Source organism: Rhopalosiphum maidis, chromosome 3 (assembly GCF_003676215.2).
Source record: "Rhopalosiphum maidis isolate BTI-1 chromosome 3, ASM367621v3, whole genome shotgun sequence".
In the NCBI taxonomy this organism is placed as follows: Eukaryota; Metazoa; Arthropoda; class Insecta; order Hemiptera; family Aphididae; genus Rhopalosiphum; species Rhopalosiphum maidis.
Genome location: NC_040879.1, coordinates 30,690,190 through 30,708,819, shown reverse-complemented (window position 1 = coordinate 30,708,819; position 18,630 = coordinate 30,690,190). Strand labels below are relative to the sequence as shown.

Sequence of the window (18,630 nt, the reverse complement as noted above, 5' to 3'; positions counted from 1 at the left end):
ACTCAAATACTTAAGTATATTTTAAATACTGTGAAAAATACATTAAAAACAAAATACTGATCTTAAAATACAATTTTAAAATATGCTCAATTAACTGATAAATGGTTATAATAAATGAAAAATTAATAACGAGTATAATGTTAAAATTATTTCAATTCACAACTTTATGAAACGTATTTTAGGTGTAGATAACACAAATAATCTGATCAACTATAAAACATTATAGAAAAATTTGTAACATAAATATATAACCATTAGATGTTTTATGTTAAGAAAACTTAGGAAAATTAATGATTTAAGACAGCTAACTCGTTTATCTGTCTATGATAAACTAATAATTAATATGAGGTAAATACGGATACAATCATGTGGGGAGTTGTAGATATACAATATTATAATAAAATACACGAAAATACAAAATAAAATCACTCAATTCATCGAGTTTTAGTAGCTATACTAAATCAAAATACTTTATTAATATAAATAAATAAACCTAAACAACACTACTTATATTATGCATTCATCAAAAATATATAACAGTTTCTATTTCTTTAAGTAAATAATTGTAATGTAGGTAAATCATATATTATTTAACATTAATATTGTACGAAATACGAGTATATTTTAAATTCTGAGCTGAATCAGGAATTTATTGGTTGTTCAGTCATGTTATTTTTTTTTTAATCATATTTTTGTGCATTAATTTCTCTTTAATTTTTAACATTGAGATTAAAGTGGTTTACTGATACCAGATTTTAATTTATAAATAAGAATTTAAAATTTTACATTTTCTACAGGTTTTTATCTATGTTTTATAAAATTGTTTTTAATTTTTGGTATTAAGCTTGAAAATGTAATTTAAGGTTCATATGAGTTGTTCTTATAGTAAGTTAACTTAAAAATATCGAAATACATGACTGAAGAAAAAAATACTAATAATATAAACTATCTTTACAAATAGATGCAAATCAATCAATCTCCTAACATAAACAATTTTTTTTTTTTTTGTATGCTGTAATTTATCACTGAATTCGGATTTAATACTTGGCCAATGACGAGTTACACTCGATACCTACTTTACACCAGAAGCTAGTTTTCCGGTTATTTATACTAATTGGCATTGAATTAAAAACACGAAGGACCTAAATGGTAGTCAATGAAACTTTGGCACTATTTTTATTGCTATAATAACATAACAGCAATATAATATTATATTATTGCATTTTGCAGAAATGTTAGTTATATAACAACAATACTCAACCTTACTTTTTTAATAGCAACCACTTGCCATAATTTATTTAGGTAGATACTATAAATTATTTTATTTACAAGAGACTAAAGATTGATAAGTAGAGAAGTAAATTATGCGTATAAAATTATTTTAAGGGGATATTTTTTTTAAATAAAATAACTTTGATTTTAGATGTATAATATAATAATAATTTTTATGGGCTATTCCCATTTCATATTTTGTCTAAAAGTTATGCACTTAAATTGTTGAATTCCATATCTTCGCTAAGTACTATCTTAATTAAAAATTATTAAAGTAAAGCTAACAAAAATAAATTATATTATTAATTTGTTTTTTAATTTGTATAAAGTAACATACAATCTGTGCCCTTCGCACGATACGAATATGCGCTATAAGATTATTTACACGAAAATGTGAAGGAAAAAGCCATCCAGTGATAGCATTTTTGTTCCTTTTGTATTTTTTTTCATTTTGTTCGTCTTTATTTATTTGTTATTTACTCATGTTCAAAGGCTTGAAGATTTAATGCAGTTTTTCTGAAGTAGTTGATTCTGAAATAAAAAAATCTTAATATTTATTAGTTTTTATGCGTTATATTCTTCGACAATTTAAGTTCAAATTTAGACGAAATTACAACATAATATTTAAGTTATGAATAACGATTTTGATTATTTTGTTATAATACAAAAATATTATTCGTGGAAGCAAAATTTTTTTTTACGTATATTATTATATTATTATCTTTATATTTTATACACATAATGATATTTTTTATATTTTTGGTAAAAATGAATTAAACCTACTGTTGCACTCTATTCTTTATAGTAAGATAAATTATTTTAATAGCAATATCACAAAAAATATAACTAAATATAGACAATTGACTACTTTCGCTTAAAATTATTTTTGATCTACAGTGATGCATCATTGAATAAAAATCTAACATGTCCTTTGCAGTTACTTGTTCGGCACCTATTGTGAAGCAGACATGATATTTAATGATAATTCACTCTTAATCGCATCCGTTGGGAGAATTATAGTATAACAAAATACTTGTTTATTACTATATTATTTCATGATTTTATTATTGTCTGCCTCGACGTAGATGCAACCTTAAACGCAAAATAAGTATTGAAATTGCTTTTCCGGTCACCACAATAAATATCGGCCCTCATTAAATAAATAAATAAAAAAAAAAACAAATGCCAATAATAAATAATAACTATGAAAATTCGTGTATGAAATATAATATATTCGCGTAGAAGAAAAACAGTTTAAGAAACACACAACCTAAATGGTTACAATAACTGATTCTAGAATCACTCTGTATATGATATAATAGTTTGTTTGCGTGATTATATAGCTCCGTAAAACACATATACAGTTCGATAGACTGTCTTATGGTATATGTATACGCAATACAATAATATAATAACCGTTGAAACGTTTATTTTTTCACGATTGTAATTATCATAATTTTTTTTTTTTTTTTGTATAATCGTTTGTTGTCGGGCTCACTGTCTTGTAGAACGCGAACGGCCGCAAATAATTCGCCGTATAATATTATGTATACGTATAATAATTTTCTATGCGATAATAATACGTAGGAGGAACCTACTTAGAAACGACACGACGACGGCGGAATACGTAATTAAACGTCAGAACACTCAGAACACGTCATTCGAGCAATATATTATAATAATATCGCGAATCTCACGGTTATACTGCCATGTGTGTGTACGCGCGTCTCGCCGATTGTCCTGCAGATATTATTATTACTATTACTATACGGTGTCCGTATTATTATACGCGCGTAAAACGAGACGGCGCTAACCACTGCGGTTTATTGCGCTCTGAGCGTACACAGACCATAATAATATTAATATCGTATAGTATTTAAAACATTATTATAATAACATTATTACTATCGCGTGTTTCGAAACTGGCAGAATCCTCACGGTATAGGTCTACTACAAGGGCATTAGCCGTTTGGCGGCTTCGATAAGGTTAAAAATATATTATGTTATGTTATATATTATTTTATTTTATCTATTTATCGAATAATGCGCTGTTAATGCGCACGTATATTATTATATTATATGTAAATATTCGCGTATACGAATATACGGTTGGTGCCTGTATTATACTTATTACGAGTCCATTATTTAAATACAGTATATATGTGTATGCATATTATTATTGTGTCGGCGCGTACCCGATACAATAAAATCGTACAAGGCTATTAAAATCGCGTGTTTAATTGATATCTGTACACGATATAATATATTATCATAAGCTATAATAGATTTCGTACGGATAATCTGGAAATATCATTGACAAATAATTGTGTAACACGTGATTCGACGAGCGGTTGCATTACGATATTATTATACTCATACTCCACACCACATCTGACTGTGCAGTGCTCTGTCGCATTTTTTTATGGGAAGTGATTTTTTTTTTTTTTTTTTTTTTTTTTTTTTTTTTTTTTAATTTCCCCTTTGAAAACAGTGTACGAAGAAATAAAAACGTAAACAAATTCAAAGCAATTACAACATTTCTAAATATAATATTATTATTGATGTGTAAATATACTATTTCGTTTAAAAATTATACACCTATAGACGACTGAGTATCATATTATCTTTTTAGTACCAGCAATTTATATTGGCTCTATCATAATTTTATACATAATGTATAATTCATCTTTTTTTTAATTCTCGTTCTCCTTAGAATTCCTAATTTTTAAATTAATTTTTCTATTCTTTTTTTTTTCTATTAGCATTTCTAAAGTTAAATTTCTTTTTGAACTATATTATATGTGTTAGAATATTATGATTATTAATCTATTTTCATTCGTAGGAATTGTTCAATGTCCAAGTCAAACTAGAATTAGTGATATTGGTACTACATTGAAACACTTATATTTTTGAAAGAGAACAATTTTTAAAAGACGGATATGTGATTAGTATTGAAATTTACTATACGTATAATGACGTATTTTTATTAAATACAAAAACTTCTAATCAAATGTATTATTAAAAAGTATTTTGTATTTGTCAGTATTTTTTAAATACATATTTCTTATGTTTTATTTTTATCAAAAAATAAATATATATATATATTATGTATATATAAATTAAATATAATATATTTTATATTTTCAATACTAACCTTTAACGTACTATTTTGGATTTTAAATACTCGTACTTTTATTGCACGTGGTGTTTATATTAATTATTATTTATTATAATTAATACAAACACCACGTGCATTCTTTTTATAGTGCATTCTTTTTTTGATTATTCTAACATGTAGGCTTTTATAAATACGGAATGATTATTAATGCAAATCAATAATTTAAATATTTTTTTTTAATAAATCAAAAATAGTGTAATAATTACATATTTAAATTGAAAATACATACAATACGAATATACAAATTTAGGTATCTACATAATATATTATTAAGTTTATTGTTTAATGAAAAATGTTACAGTTCTAGTTTTGTAGGAACAACGAAAAGGTTTATAGGCTTATAGCTTATAATATAATATTGTACTATTATTACTTTCATGATAATATAAATTATTAAATTATTACAAACATTGTTCCAAAAATAAAATCTTAATATTACTAAAATATTTAAAGATATTGATTGGTTTTTTGTTAAAATAACAACCCTATCTATAATATCGTATTGTACGGTGTTTGTGTGTACACGTTTTAATAACAATATTTATCCATTAACAACCTATTATTATATTATCTACCATGGCACAATAAATGGGTGCTAAATGTGAATTAATATAATAGAATTGAGTTAACAAATATTACAATATTGTTGTTATAATTATTAACCGATTCAAAAGTTACAATTAGATTTTGCATGGACTTTGACCGTGATTAAAATTACAAAGGTTATTTATTTTTTAAAACATAACGCAAGTGCCATTAGTTTTGACTTATATAATTTGGTTATATTTATGGCTATCGATCTGAGAGAAAATGTTTAGTTTAATTCACACATTGTAATCCATAGAATTTCTATATTGTAAAAAGTGGTAAATTATTTAATAGGATGAGTTGATTGATATTATAAAAAAAATATAAATTTTAGTACAATATATTAATCTATATGATTTTTTTTCAATTTTTATTCAAAAGCATGCGGGTAAGCGTTGATGAATAGACTTAAATAATCATTCAATCATTAATATTTTTTTAAAAAAGTATTCAAAAATTAGTTAAAAAGAAAAAAGTTTTTTCTTATCACTCGATATGCATCAACATTTTCAGAAAATTTAAATAAAAAATAACTGTTGCCATTCCAGAAAAAAACCAAAACAAAATATATAAACAATACAAATTAAAAAGTTTATTTTGTAATACAATATGCATATGACTTAAGCATTTTAAGCTCCTGTTATAAAATCCTTTTTTGAAAATGTTCTCATTTAAATGTGAAAAATGTATAATGTTTTATTTTTGTTGAAAAAAAATCAATGTGCAGATGAACAGTTTGTTCATTGATTTATATTATATTATATAAATTTGAAAGCACGTAATAAATTAACGATTGAAATCGTTTAAATCAGAATCAACGTATAAACAACAATAATTGTCGGTCTTGGTTTGACGACGATTATTACTACTATTCTAAATTCGATTATTATCACTAACCCCAGTACCCTCCGTTTAGAAGTATTAGTATCTGTACATAGTATATACGCATATATTATAGATCAGTAGGTACCTACCCCATAAGAACAATTGGAAGCAAACAACATCATCGGTGTTATACAGCGAAGGAAGAAGATCGGAGAATCATAGCTGACTTTATCACTCAGGTGATGAGTGAAAAGGAGCGCCACGAAAGATAATAATCAAAAATAGGAGGATAATTAATCCTCTAATAAATTGTACAAAATTGATTTTATTTACGAAATGTGTAAAATTGATTGTAAATCTTAATAAATAAAAGATGCTTGCGGGGGCGGCAATGTGCAAACGCTCCCTTGCAAAAAAAAAATAAAAAAAATAAAACGTACCCCACATGAATTTATGATAACCACATCTGCAGCAACTCATTATACTACGCTCCACTAACCCACTTCAAATATTTATTATAATATAATGTTACTAATTGAAACCAAATACACGAGACGACGCATTATATATTAATTATTTCGAGTTATATTTCGGTTTCATAAATCACAACAAATTTGCATAATATTTATTATTCAACACGTCTTGTGGGCGAGTTAAATTGTTAATTTGCCAACAGCTGCAATCACGGTTTCAGCAAATCATTTCTGATTTAGAACGGTTGAATTGCATATTTAACTCCAAAATACTATTTGAGTGTATTATTCCTTGTGCCTAAGCCTTCGTTAAATAATTATCTTGACGTTTTAACTACCTACGGAATATAAGAACACACAATTTTGTTTTATAATAGGTAATTCCAGTGAAGTGAATCAATGATTTTGAATGTAGAATTGTTTACCCAACGCCGTAACATTGCATTATACACTCTTAGTATTTACATTCTAAAAGAGATTCCAGTACAGTTCTTGTCACGATTACCTACAGGCTATGTGGTGGTAGGTAACTATTATTTTTAATTAACGATAGTACGGCGGCGTTTCATTAATAATTTGCAATTTATTATCGGATTACTGATTGCAAAGGCATGAAGTTTAATGATCGATCGAAAATAAAATACTGTTTAAAATAATTTTTGAAATAAACATTTTTTTTTACTTTTATCTTGATGAGGGGTATATTACGTAGGTATATTACGATTAACAAATTAACGGGCAGTGTTATATAATAATTATCGGATTTACGGCGTTCATCCCAATAACTGATGGTCGTGGTTGAGGTGAAAGCTGTACGTGCCTGAACTCTATGCTACATATTATGGTTTTGTCATAAATGACATATTCTATTAAACTGTGTACTAAATCCGTTACCCAATAGATATACTTAAGTCGGTGTAATATAAATTTCAAGTAAATGAATTCAATTTAGAAGCCATATTATGTGGAACCACCATAAAAATTTCTAAAGAAGAGAAAGTTTGTCATGTATTTGTTTGTCTAAAAATCAGACCATCATTGTCGTTCGTTTAAATCCAAATAAATGTATATTTTAGAATATATACCTATGTAATATATTAAATTATATTATTAAACATGTACCTAATATAATGCATTTATATGTGGTAGGTATATTCTCAGACCTCAGTGTTTAACGTACGATAATATTTATTGTTTAAGCCTCAAATTTGTACGAGATGTTTTTACCACTTTATAAACAACTAGATATTAATAATAATAATAAAATAAATAGTTTTGTTTCATTTGAGTGCATATAATGTAGGTTTTTAATTTTAAATCTAAAACATGATAATATAGATATACGCCTTTGCCTTTGATGCACAAAGTTTATTATTTAAATGATTTTGCGGGAAAATTCCAAAATTTTCCTAACTTTTTTTCTAGTTTTTTTTCCGGCTATTTTGATAAAAGTATTGGAATGGTTTTACTTTTGATCCTATAAAAAATCAACTAGATCCAATTTTTACACCCAAAATACATCGTTGAAATTCAAAGAATCACAGTATTATTACTGCTCCAAAAGGTAACAAAAAACAAACGCACATTATTGTAAAATCAATACGTCCATCACTCCGCTCAGAATCTAAAATTATTACAAAATTAGTAGAAAACTACTAAGTAGGTACATCACATTATACTAGCCACATATTATAAATGTTTTCAAAAGTACATAAGCTGACAGAAAAAAATATAGTTATAAGTTTATAACACAAGGTTGAACACAATCACCTTGTAGGCACCTAATACATACGCGTACGAAGAATCTGCATATAAAATAGATTACAATAATAAACTCGAATCTCAAAACGTAAAGTTGGATTAAAATAAAATGCTCCTATCCCCAAAGGTTAAAATTATAATAAGTAACGAGAAACTAAAGTTAATCTCGTACACGTGCAGATCGATGTACCTAATATCGTACAAAACTGAATAACAATTCACGGACAGCGCGAGGTACCTACGTATTCTCTCTGCGTACGTATGTATCAGTATCAAAAACCAATTTTTGGAATCCGAAAGTTAATATTGCAATGTTTTGCATAATTTATTATGAGAAAAAAAGTCAGGCCATATATCGTAAAAATTAAAAAATCATCTTATACGTATTTGATAAAATATAATAAAGAGTATAATAACTATATACTTATATAATACATACACACGGTAGAAGAGACCTCGAGCCGCAAATTAATTAAAAATCTATTCGTATATAATGTTATTTTACAGTTTTCGAATATTTTCCAAATGCCGTCCGAATTCACTTTTGTTTACATGCGTGAATTTTCAATTGAAAGTTAAAATATATTATATTAACAATCGGTACAATTTAAGGAGAAAAAAAGAAAATATTTATGAATATTTATATATAATATCAAGTATAGATAAAGTCTCAATTTGTGTTATAGTACATCGATGAATGGCGTTATCTATTTCCAACTTGAAATTTTATTGAATATGTAATATGGCAACTACAATATATAAAACCTGAAGAAAGAATCTGATAGAAGTATCCGAAACATAATTCTATTACTGATAATATCGTGCAAATGTATTGAAAAAATATATATATTATATATCATTCCTCTCTCGAGTCACTGTGATACTCTAAAACCCTAATAGATTCGTTTCAAACGTTTAATACCATTTTAAATATAATAGTTTCATGAATATTTTATAATGTTAATGTGCCCTCTAGTATTTTTGTATGGAATAAAAGAAAGAATTCGGTTAAAGAAACGAAATAAAATATCGTCTAACGTTTTTCTCCGTCGTAGTTGATGTAACACGGTGCATTTTTTTAAATTTTCTTCGAGTTACGTTCACATAAATATTGAATACTCGCGTGAATCTGTTGTCGTTACGTTATTGCTGTAGTTATAACTATAACATTCGGGGTAATATCGATCGATAATCGTCGTTAAGGGTGATTTAGATTCACCATTTGTTATAACTATAGTAAAATATATTACGTTATAAGTATAGCGCACACCATATATATATTTAAACTCAGTGACGGTAGTACGATATATGTACCTACGCGCGGCGTGATTGTGGACCGCACATTAAAAGCAAGTACTCACCTATAAGCTATAATAATATATTATTAGTTGTAATACCACACAATGAAATACTCCGAACTAAAGATTTTCGATGTGAATTGATCGATATCTATTTGATAACAAGTGAATTTTACAACGATTGTATAATACTACTACTACATTATACATTTTTTTTTTAAATTTATCTGCATGGTTTTATTGCATTTATTTTATGGACCTAATCATTTGTCACTAGAATGATGTTTTTCAAAATTTATCTAAGTATTCCATTTCCCATCGATTAACTTTCCACAAAACCAATAAAATGTACCATTGTTTTTTTTACAAAACTTTCTAATTTAATTTTCAATTATAAAAGAAAAACAACTCTTATAATTGTGCTACTCGCAGTAGATATCTTTTGTAATGACTTGATTGTTTTGATAATATTAACAATGATTGTTTATCAATGAATTGTTCCGATATGCGTTTGTTTTACTTTTATTTATACTTTATTATCCACGCGCCCTGTCACAGTGGCTGTAAAATGCAGACAGACACGATTCACCTCCAAGACAATAATTATTTACAGCCACCACGGCTAGTTGTATGTGTATGGATTTTTATTGAATAATTATTATTTATATTTATTTTTAAAGTAATACACATTCCTTTTCAAAATGACACAATTAGTGTAATAATACCCATATAGGCTAAGTGATTAAAAATTAAATCACGACAATAAAAACTTATGAAAGAACCTAACCCCCAATAACCATTGATGTATTGATGATACTTTGAAAATAATTATAAATGTAGAGAACTCCTTTTGTGGTGAATTGTTAACGACCACGGCTAAAGGCAGTTTGTACTTATAGTAATGCCGGGTACACTACTTCATTATGGTGGAAAAGTGAATTGACCTTTTTAAAATTTCGGGAATAGGATACCGACCCTTTTAAAGTTGTTTTGTAAAAGTGAATCAGCTAAAAGGGAATAGTATCATTTTGACAGGATAGAATGTAGCTCATAATTATAATATATTGTCTATTAACTAGCTTTTCTGATATGTCGAGTAAATTTCCATGATTTCGAAAGGAATACTTTTAAACAGTATGTTCCATGAGTTTTTTATCACCGTAAATACCTATCGGGGCTTTCTGTTTGGCAAATCAATTTATTAAAATACCATTTTTCAGTTATCCGTAAGAGTATAATAATATAATTTTAGTTAAATGGATCGCGCCGTATACGTGTATAACTAGGTAACTAATATTATAATAATATAACATTAAGTACCTATGTAGTTAGTTGATATCGTACTACAGTATAATTGACCAACCAGTAATCCATTCAGTACATGTGGTACCTATACTTAGTGTTTATTATTATTTTTTATGACTCGCAAAGTTATAAATATTATAACGGCGCAAATTATAATTGCCACAAAACAGGAAATTACAATAACTTATCATTATAATATTATGTATGATTGGATAACGAGGTAGGTGTACCTTCACACGCGTTTTAAACGTCAACGCATCAGCGCCATTTAAGACCCGCGAGGAAGGTAAACATTTGCGTATTTAAAATCTGTATATTATAGTAATTAGGCCCGCGACCTCATATTGGCTTGCATATTTTAGCCTGTTTATAAAGTTATTATTGTTTATTTTTTTTTAATCTGTGAGGTGATTTGTGCTGCTTTTTGTATTATGTATTACATATTATTAACTGTAAGCGTATACAATTCGCATTGAAATAATGACCGATTTACATGCAGTAACAAAGTACTTATTATGAGTACTCTTTGTTCACGTCAACAGTTATTTCATAAATAAAAAAATATTGTGATTTAACAATAATTACAATACACGATTTTTACGAATTAATGACATGGTATAACATATTTTGTTTTTTAGTATATTGCGAGTATATACCTATATTATAGACAACACCAGCTGAATAATAATCACTGATAATATTAGAAATGTTAAATTTCAAAAAATGTATTGCTAGAAATGTCTAAAAGGAAATTTCCTGAAATGTGTGTAGTATAATTTTAAATTTTAAATACAACCTCATATTTATTCATTGTTATTATTAAAGTTTGAAATTATCTTAAATTAAACTTAGGAATACATTTTATTAATTTCACTATTCTTAATCTTAGTAATATACTCAGTGTATACATAGATATATATTATTAAAGTCGTAAATAATTGCTTAATGAAAATGTTCTACTAATATATAACTACTAATAATCTTAATATCATACAAAACCTCCCATTATCCACTTGGCAATATAATTATTATAATTTGAGTTAGCCATTCACTATCACGTTTTGTAAACATTTTTTTCTGTTACCGTTTTAGTCTAATAACAATAACCAGTGTATAATACTACAAGTACGTATAAACTTTAATAGGACGTAAACGACGTGTCTCAGAGCGTACGCATTATACGTACCTTGTGTTGCTTTAGACTCAGTGCATCTGTATAGATTCTATGAGGACTATTGTTTTGAGCCGCGGTGCAATTTTTCTGCGGAACGTGGTCTGTTAGGGTCATTTTTTAAGTACTAAATACCCAGGAACAAGCCATTGAAGTGTTACCGGCCCGATAGTTTTAGAATTAAAATATACTAAAAAACAAAAAAATGAGATGTGCTTTTTACGTTTCTGTATTTTATAGAAACTTAATATACCGTGATGCCGCTAAACGTCAATCGTAAACAATCCGTATAATATCAGACAGTCGACTTTAACGTGGACAGACGATTGCCGAGACACAGAGTAAATATTTCGTTTAAAAATACCACGAAATCGACGTTTATACAACACTTAGTAGACGCAATAAACTATTAAAATTATAATATAATAATATGAAATTGATATACAAACAGTAAATGTTTACACTTTATCAAAAAAAAACTACTTATTATTACATACCTACATAATAATAAACGCCTCAAACCTCAACGAATATCGGTCAAACATATTATTGTGTCATTGAAACGGAGACTTTACACGACATATTTTGCATTCTCTTTAACGATCCTGTTACGTTTTAAATAGTATTTCTATACTTGTAGTATGCGCACGTCATAATGATGAATTGACACGTTTGAGTTTAAAGCGCTGTACACTGAACACTGCCCAGTCAACCCGCTTACATTATACATTGATAATATTATAATAATATTATACGCATCAAACTGTATGATATTATTATGTGCAAATATACGTGAAACTCGAGATCCCTCCCTACTATAAGGTAATCAAATTTTAAAGTCGCCTGAAACATATTTCAAAAACAAATTGAATATCATGCGCTTACACGTTTATGGTAGTTAGAATAATAATTATTGCTATAGAGTACAGTATACAATTTTATTTTATGCAACGAATATTGTCTACGAGAACACGACAAAGGGCGAGCGGTGACTTGTATTAATAATTTCACTTTCATTGCATAACAATATATAAGGCCGATATTCGATACCTGTGTGTAGTACCTACTCGTATAATATTTTAAGCCGAAGTCCGCAGTAAAAAGTGGGTGTCTGTTTATTATTATTGCTGTATTCGAAAGCGACGAAACGACTTGTGATGAGTAGTTTTATTTTTCTTTTTGTTTTTTAGATATTCACTGCAACTTCCGGACCGTAGGTGATGATAATCACTTAAGTATTTCCGGTGGCGGATTTAACAGTAGTTTAATTTGCAAATGTTTACGGGGCCCCTTCGAAACTTCTGGTCTATAAAGGCTTTTTTAGTAAATATATTATTATTAGAGTACCTACAATATTTTACTTTACAAATTACACACCTTTTGCGACGAGACTCTTCTCACGAATGTTCACCTAATATATACTGTCATTTAACTATAGTATAAACTATTATATTTAAGTCAGCCACCGTAACCAACTTCGTAGTTCAATTCACGTCGATGTCGTGTATAAATATATTTATAAGATTTGTCCGAATAAAATCTGCTATAATACATATCTATATGTATATTATTGTGATGTATTATTTCAGGTTTTTTTTTATACCTTAACGTGTCTTTAATCGTCACGTGTAGACAATCTTAGGAATTACATCCGCTGACGTAAAACGCGAGATAACAATATTTCAGCGGTTTGATAATTAATTAATTTAAGTATTATCATTCATTCAACAACGTTTCCCGACACACGTGGTGTTGACAGTTTTTGAAATTGAATGAGTGAATTAGCAATTAAGAATGTGCTTACGCAATAATAATATGGTTTAAAAACCAAAAATTATAAATACATTTTTCTCACAATAATTTTATTGGTCATTGGGTAAACCAAGGTCGTAATATAAAATTCCACATTTATTTTTTTTTCTCAAAAACGAACAACCAATTTTTGAATACTAACTCATATTATGTTAGAGAGGAATAAAACGTTTTACAATTGAATAATATAAAATATATATTATTAATAATATTGATAATAAATTAGTTTGCTATTTATTTTAATTAAACACTATTTTTATTTGTAAAAAAAAAAAAGAATTGAACCAATATAAAAACATCATAATATTGAATATTTTCATAACCGTTAATTTATAATAATATATAATTATGATTACCTTATACTTTTCATAGGTTATTAATTGTATTCAATATTATTTAGTGCTGTTACGCGGCGTAAATGCAATACAAATTAAACTGAATATTATACTGTATGGAAAAATTTTAAATTATTGTGTTATAAATAATATAATATAATATAATAGTCGATAAAAGTATTAAAGTATTCGATTTAAATATTATTATTTTACCCACAGCTCTGAATAGAAAAGGTATACCGAGTTTTAGGGTTTATAATTATTTATTACAACTACAAAAGCTACTTTACGGTTAAATAATTCCATTCAATTACATTTTCTACTAATGTTTGATGTTTGTTCTAAATTGTCATCGTCATAAAAATACTCAATTAAATTATTCGTGGACGCCCATCATCCTGTAGAAATATTATTGATACGATGTGATTGGTCTGTACGTGTTATTATTGTATTATGATATTATTGTTAATCAAATGTACGTAGTGTGTATCCTCATTGGCATTATTATGGACAATTTGTTATCGGCAGAACTGTACTTTATGAATGTGTGTACTTATATAAATAATAGTATATGCCTATTTATGCTTATTAAAATCGTCCGCAAAAAACAATAAACTGACGATTATTATTATTATAATATGTTCTATTTATGTATTCCACTTAGTCTGCCGTTCGGCACTAAATTTATAATTTTAATAATATTATGTTCCTATTTATACAAACAAACCAATTTATTTGGTTTTATGTCAAGAAATATATACGGCGCTCTGGTCTTATGAAGTCTAGATTCGTGATTGGTGACCGATCCAAAATGTCCAGTCGACCTTTGAGTGCAATTTAGTATGTTAAGAAATCGCATAATGTCTCAACACTTAATATTTGCATGTCACGCAAATATCTTTATCTTATCGGGATTCTACTTGGATTTTTCAAACATAATAAATTGTATATTTACATCTCATTAATATAATACAATTAAATGTAATAAATTCTAAAAAATCCTCGTAGAGAGGCATGCGAATGTGACTTTTAACCAACGTGCACACTACTTTTAAGAGCCGCTCAGAGTATGGGCGCATCGCAATGGCCAATGGACAATGAAACGGACGATGCGTTTCGTTGGGCTGAACGTGCTTGTTATATTATGTGTGGTCTAAATGGAACTGTATAATAATATTGTCTATAGTCAATGAATGGTGACACTTTGTCGATGCTTAAACGGTTCGACCGAGTCGTCGGACTGTACGTAGCGGCGGTGGAAAATTGTTGCCATTTCATCGGTGATAAACCCGGTAAAGTTATATATTGACCCGTGTGCTACGACCGCCGACCTTATTGTTTGAGACGATATTCAACTTGGCGCCGTATTTCTTGTAATCCGTGTAGACCGTATCATTCCCAACGGTGTTATTGAATAAATAATGTTTCACAATCGTATTTCGAATTATTCGCATTACCGTTCGTTATCAAAAAATCGAAAATATTAAGCTTTTGACTTTTTTTTATTTATTATTTTTCAAATAAATATAAATTTTTTATCATTGATAAAATTCGATAAAGTAAATTATCATATTACGACGTGTGATAACATGGTAGAAATCTATACAAACATCAATACCGATATTACGGTAGGTATACATGCATATAGACACGAAGGAATAGTGAGTTATACCGCCTTATGATATACAAGCGAGTCGTGACGATCGGGTAATACCAACAAGGTCAGTTTCGTGAAACAGTTTTCTTTACTTCCAGTAATTTCTCGACTCACACTGTTTTTTTTTGGGGGGGGGACGGGTTGTATTTTTTATTCGTTTATCCGTTTATCGCTGGGAAGCGACAAAATATCGGTAGTGAATTTCAAATCTATAAATCACGTTACGAGACTTAACTCCCTAAGCGTTTTTCAAAGATTACGGGGCTTCAAGACAGGCATTCAACATGCACAGATCCGTTGTGCTGTTGTAGGAATCGACAGTTTCGTATTATGACTCTGCAGCCGTTATTTATAAAAATTTTAAATTATAATTTATATATTTATATTTACATACCCCCTTCCACCTATTAAACTGTGGCTATGGGATAGAAAAATCTGAGATTGATCTCGGCAAAAATAATGAGGTGGGTGCATGGCCATATTTACGGAAGGACATTATGGGTATATGTCCAGAGCCCACGTACTATATAACATTTTTAAAATTGTAATTGATCCTTTAATTTAATTTATAATTTATAATAATAGACCCATTCAATATTTTGTCCAGTGTCTCAAAAATTCTAAATCAGCCACTGGGTAGGTGTACCTACTGGGTATTATCGCGTATTACCGTCTACGCATGGCCGCGATTTCGATGTCAACCACTGTATAGGCAATGCACAAGACGCGTGTCCAATGTTATTGCTGTACATCGTGTTGTCGTGGAAAGTCAGGCGTATTGTTAGTTTATTACCCGTCGAGATCCATTAATGCATACGCGTAGTAGGTACACAACCAATGCCTGACGGTTGTATTTAACTATAATATAAGACGTATATAATATTATAAGTGGTACGACAACCATATACGTTACCTCCTCCGTACAGCGGTTCGGCCAAGTTGAACAACATTCTCGTCGTCCGCGGTCGGTTTGAATCGAGCGATTTCGGACCAAAAAAGTCCAAAACGGATTTATACACGAACCGCATGAGTTATATTTTTCCGCTAAATCACACCGATAAATCGTGTTATTTTATGTCCACGATTAGTGACGTCGTGGTCTTAACGGGGAGCACCGACTACCAGCGACGACGACGACGACGACGATTGTTGTTTTTCGTTATTGCGCGATTGGCGACACAGACGACAAACTGTCGGCCGACCGACGGGTTCTCGCGAAACGATGTCCACGATTTGAACAACAACAATTATATTGCAATAATATATTTTTTTATACCGTTATCATATTATATCACCGATTTCGCGATGATGTCGCGATTGTCGTAGATTGTCGACACTATGCGGTTTTTGAAATTTTAAAAGAGAATATTATGATGATGACGGTCGTAATCGGCGACGACAAGCGGAAAAATAGTACCCCGTGGCGTATGCGACGCGACTGCTGTCAATGACGATACGTGTGCGACAATAATTATTAGCGTTTATCAATATATAATATACGTTATAACTTGCGTCTTACGAGCTATACTAAATACTGTATTGTACTATTTATATGTACAGAGTGTGTCTCGTGATACCATTCCCTTCCTGCGTTTTGATCGATATAATATATTTATGATATCGATTTTTATTTGTTTCAAATTCATCACCGCGTTAGAAATTCCCACTACAGTTCATATATAATGCGCACAAAACTTTATAGACCAAAAGTCATTAACCTATAAAATCAGTTAAGTGCGTTAAATGGATCACACTCTATACCTACACGGAGTTATTACAATTTTCGTTGTCATGAACCATAAACAAATTTGTCATAATAATGTATTATACACACGTGAACGCAGTTATCTAAAAATATCAGCTATTATTATAATATGACATGTTAATATGACATTTAATATCTACATTTAGTATATTTTATCAATTATATATAATATGTGTGTAATAATAATTTTTTAATTTTTTTTTTTGTAACATTTGTCTTTATATTTAGCAATCTGTTAAAAATTGAACAGTAGTAAGAAATAATTGTTCAACGATTTTTCTTATGGCGTTCTATGTCTTTAATAGTTGAGTTAATCGGCTAAAGTCTGTGTTTAAATTATAAATCGTATTATTATTGTTGGCATAATCCTGGTTATATTGTAAGATTTTTATATTTTTCTACCCGTCTGTTATGTCAACGTTCATATTTTCGTTCCGTTGACACATCAGTAATAGCGCTGTGTATTAAAAAAAATAATGTGTTGGTGTCATTACGAAGCCGAGACAACAACAACACGACTGTATTATATTGTAATAGGTACAGCATACAGAATAACGTATCATCGATTTTAAGTACAAAAGCCGCAGTACTATAAAATATGTTTGTTATCATACGACAACTTGATAAATTGTCTTATTTTAAGATTCTCGGCAGAGCTAAAAAGGATGTGATTTTTTTTTTAAATTATGCATAAAGGAAATCCGTTAAAAATGCTGTAGCTTACGACAAACGGTTTATATAAAATAAGTCTTAGTGTTTTTTTTTTTTTTTAACGTAACAATATTAGAGACTTAAAACACAGACTCGTTACCAATTATTTATTAAACACAGCATAGTATAAATAGGAATTACATTTGAAAACCATTTGAGTATTTTCTTTTTCTGTACAACAGTAATTTTAATATATTTTAAATGCTATTTAAGCTTCCTGTTAACACTCATCTTTCATCCAAACTAATAATATCCAGGTAACCCACTAAGTGCTACAAAAGACATTTTTGTAGGGACCTACTTTCTCCATAAAAATATTTTCCATGGGCGGTCGTCAATGAGCGACTTCCCCTTCCCACAATTTTAAATTTTATCCAATTTAATTATTGTATATAAAAAAAAATAGATAATGGTTATTTATTACATAATATTGTATTTATTTTATAAATATTATTATTATTGTTATTATTTGTTTTCAA

The 18,630-nt window shown here is 28.6% G+C and overlaps 1 protein-coding gene across 1 annotated transcript in view; it reads right to left on the bottom strand.

Moving 5' to 3' along the window:
- Positions 1-16,916, bottom strand: part of LOC113558434 (scavenger receptor class B member 1-like) — a 93,554-nt gene extending 76,638 nt beyond the window's left edge. Inside the window, exon 1 of the mRNA XM_026963890.1 lies at positions 16,589-16,916. Within this exon, the coding sequence (XP_026819691.1) occupies positions 16,589-16,703 (115 nt within the window). The 5' untranslated portion in view covers positions 16,704-16,916. The remainder of the gene's footprint in view (positions 1-16,588) is intronic.
- Between the last annotated feature and the right edge of the window lie 1,714 nt (positions 16,917-18,630).